The sequence below is a fragment of the Mesitornis unicolor genome, unplaced genomic scaffold, assembly GCF_000695765.1.
Source record: "Mesitornis unicolor isolate BGI_N332 unplaced genomic scaffold, ASM69576v1 scaffold14628, whole genome shotgun sequence".
Classification (NCBI taxonomy): domain Eukaryota; kingdom Metazoa; phylum Chordata; class Aves; order Mesitornithiformes; family Mesitornithidae; genus Mesitornis; species Mesitornis unicolor.
The window spans coordinates 30,112-33,779 of NW_010202694.1; the positions used below are offsets into that span (position 1 = coordinate 30,112).

Sequence of the window (3,668 nt, forward strand, 5' to 3'; positions counted from 1 at the left end):
CATTCACAAAATGCCTCTCCCTGGCAAACAGGGCTTCTCAGCCAAACAGGCAGTTTTAGCTCTGTAGACTTCCTTTAGGAAATTTAAACTGGAATGGAGACAGACCCACACAAACTGATCAGTTCTACAGCTGGACTGCAGCGTAACCTTTGAATTTGGTTAAAAATGAGCCTACCAACTGAGAGCTGTAGTATCCCTTCTGAAAGTCTGCTAGCAAATTAAAATCTTGACACTTCTGGAACCAAGTACATGACCATTAATTCCAAACCACTTTCCAGAACAGAAATCAAGAAGTCATTGGTTTGAAGCTGTTCATTAAAAAAAGACAAACACAAAGCTAAAAGCAAAAATGTGCACTTGCAAACGAAGGCTTTGGTTCCTGCATAAACAAAGCCCACCCCATTTCTGAAAACTCCTTCTACTTCCCTGAGCAGCTGCATATAAAGGTACCTTATTCCTCTGAGAGCAATTTCATGCTCCCCCTATAGCTCCTTTTTATTAAACTGCATTAATATAACATTTTAACAACAGTTGAGTGTCAAGAAGTGGCTTGAGGCCTGCAGAAAGGACCCCTGCAAGCCATTGGAGAGTAGCAAGTTCCGTAGAGTAAGCCATTCACAAGCAACCCTGGCCAGCAGCTGCTCAAATCCATAGATCTTCTCAGCATCTGTATTTCTTTCATCTCTTCTACACCACAGCTCCAGTCCTTTTACTGGCTTCAGTCTGCATTCCTTTTCCCAGAGACCTACTGAAGTGATGGAGCCAGCTGCAGGATTAGTAAGGTACACAGAAAAACCAGAAATCTTTTCTAAGCTCCAGCAGTGCTGGATAAGCACACCAGTCAAGTATTGTCACTAAAATGATCAGCAGCAAAACACTCAAAAATATAAACAATGTAAAGTGTTGCACAGCAATTCCTTGTAGTCAAAACCATGAGGGGAGGTACATCCTACAACTGTCACTGACACGAACCTGTGGAAAACAGAGGGCAGAGCACTATGCTGATCTACATTTAGAAGTCATTCCTCACAGCCATAAGGGGCACACATTTATATATATATAAATAAACCAACTCAATTCCAGATCTTAAACACACACAGACACACACAAAGTAATCAGTGTAAAACTGAATGTCCTGATATGAAAATTTAGGTGTTTTGGTAAAAAAACCTATTTCTCCCAGCTTTTTCTTGAGAAACGCTAGGATATACAGTATGTTTAGCATTTTGAGAAGTACTGATATGGTATAGTGCTGTACAGCTGCCCATTTTGAACACTGCCATGGTGTGTGCACGTATGATTGCTCACATGGGAGTCTGAAGATACACTTAGTATAAAAGCTAGTTCACACATATGTGAACACATACACATAGATGTTATTTCCACACACACTGGTCAAAATAGGACTTAAGAAATACTGATAAGGAATCAGGTGAGTCCCAGTATGCTGTTTTGTCTCATTTTGCAACACAGCTTACACCAGCCCACTTGAACTGTATCTGTGAACCCAAATTCTGCAGATGAGGTACAAACTCACAGGCAATCTCCATATACCTGTCAAATCGTATACCACTATTTTAGCAGCAGCCATTATAATTCTGATTGTTTTTTAACCCTCCAGGTCTGATAGTTTTCCACATCAGTTACCCACCAGTTCTGAGATTCCAGAACAGGCCATGCTCCTATCCTGCAGCTCCTTCGTTCCTACCAGCATTTGCAGAAAACTCTTGGAGGCATGCTTTCCTTCTCTGGTTCAGGGAATGCCTACATGTTCCTTTTACAAGCAGACTAAAGTGGTGTTTGCCTGTGCTTCAAGTTGGCCCACACACTATGTATTCATAACACAGAATTTTCGGCTTCTCTGCAGGACACTTAGCTTTGACCTTCCTGACTGCTGTATGAGACACAGAGCTCGCTTAGACAAGCATGGTGAGTTTCCAGAGACCTGTGCAACATTATACAGGTCGTATTTCAGCTAGGAGTGGAAAAAATCCCCTTAAAGCATCTGTGTCCCATCTTATTTCCCTTGACATGACCACACATGCGTATGCTGCATGATCAAGCAGCTACTCATCATGTGACCTGACACTCTCTCCTCAGGCTCCCAGGCACACACCTCATGGGGAGGTGGGAGAAAACATCTGCACCTTGGCCATGTGGCAGATTGCATCTGATTCTAGTACCAAGGCAAGAGGGTCACAGGGCCTTGGGATGCAGAACTATCCACCATAAACACTGCTCACATGCCCAAGGTGTGATGGGAGGAGGAGGTGACTGTAAAGGGCAATATGGGCCAAATGCATTACTGTTGCCAGCTGCCTATAATCCAGGGGCCCTGGTGTGGTCACACCCTTGTCCACTTCTTTGTCCCTTAGGCCCATTTTGGTCAAGCCTGGACTAGGAGCTGCATCTCAGATCACCCCAAGACCACACCTAGTGATGCAGCCTACCACACATGCACCTGTTGGTGTGAGACTAAATAGGAATTGCGACTGAAGCTCTTCCCACAGCGGGAGCACTTGAAAGGTTTCTCCCCAGTGTGGATACGACGGTGACGGATGAGGGTAGAGTTGTCACTGAAGCAGGTCCCACACTCGGCACATTTGTAGGGCTTCTCCCCAGTGTGGGTGCGACGGTGCTGAACAAGGTGCGAGCGCTGGCTGAAACTCTTTCCACAGTCGGGGCACAAGTATGGCTTCTCGCCTGTGTGGACACGCTGGTGGATGACCAGCTTAGAGCTCTCACTGAAGCACTTGTTGCAGTCAGCACACTTGTAGGGTTTCTCACCTGTGTGGAGCCGCTGGTGAGCAATGAGGTTGGAGCTGTCGCTGAAGCGCTTCCCGCACTGCGGGCACTTGTGGGGTTTCTCGCCCGTGTGAAAGTTGGCATGGCGGAGCAGGCCTGAGTTCTGGTAGAAGTTCCTCCCACACTTGGCACAAACATAAGGCCTCTCGCCAGTGTGGTTGCGCTGGTGCTGCACCAGGTGGGTGCTCTGGCTGAAGCTCTTCCCACAGTCCTTGCATTGATACGGCCGCTCACCTGTGTGGATGCGCTGGTGCTGGATGAGGTGAGAGCGGCGGCTGAAGCTCTTGCCACAGTCAGTACACATGTATGGCCTCTCTCCACTGTGGATCCTCTGGTGGCGGATCAGGTCGGAGCTGCGGTTGAAGCTCTGCCCACATTCAATGCAGATGTAGGGCTTCTCTCCCATGAATGCTCGCTGGTGCACCACAGTCTCCTTACGCTTCCGGAAGTTGCAGCGAGAAGTCTGCTCTGGCTCCGTCTCTGGGGAGAGAAGGTCTGACCTCGGACAGGAGACTTCCTGGTCACAGCCTGGAGAAGCTTCCCTCATGAAAAAGTCCGAAATGGCCCCACAGGGTTTGGGTGCCTCCGGCCCATCTTGTTGAAGATCCCCCTCATTTTCACTCATGCTCCCATCACCTGCTGGGACACGAGGAGAGTCCAGACACAACCAACACATTTAATCATGGCCAGCACCCACTCTTCTCCATCCAGCTTGGCCACCGCAACCACCCTAGGTGCTGAGTCCTCCTGCCCAGTTCTTCCCAGCTCTGCTGCTTCCAGAGAAGAGGTGAAGGCGCCAGGACCGGCTCCATCCTCCCTTGCTGTCACACGCCTGCGCGGTCACCCCTGTCACCCCCGACCGC

General features: G+C 48.3%; 1 protein-coding gene across 1 annotated transcript; it reads right to left on the reverse strand.

The window, feature by feature from the left end:
• Positions 1 to 2,450: 2,450 nt before the first annotated feature.
• LOC104535934 (zinc finger protein 271-like) lies at positions 2,451 to 3,430 on the reverse strand (the record flags this gene model as incomplete). Its single annotated transcript, XM_010190488.1, has 2 exons — positions 3,040 to 3,430; positions 2,451 to 2,787 (listed from the first exon to the last, which is right to left on the reverse strand). Coding segments are annotated over exons 1-2 (728 nt in total), but the record flags the coding sequence as incomplete, so codon positions are not given.
• Between the last annotated feature and the right edge of the window lie 238 nt (positions 3,431 to 3,668).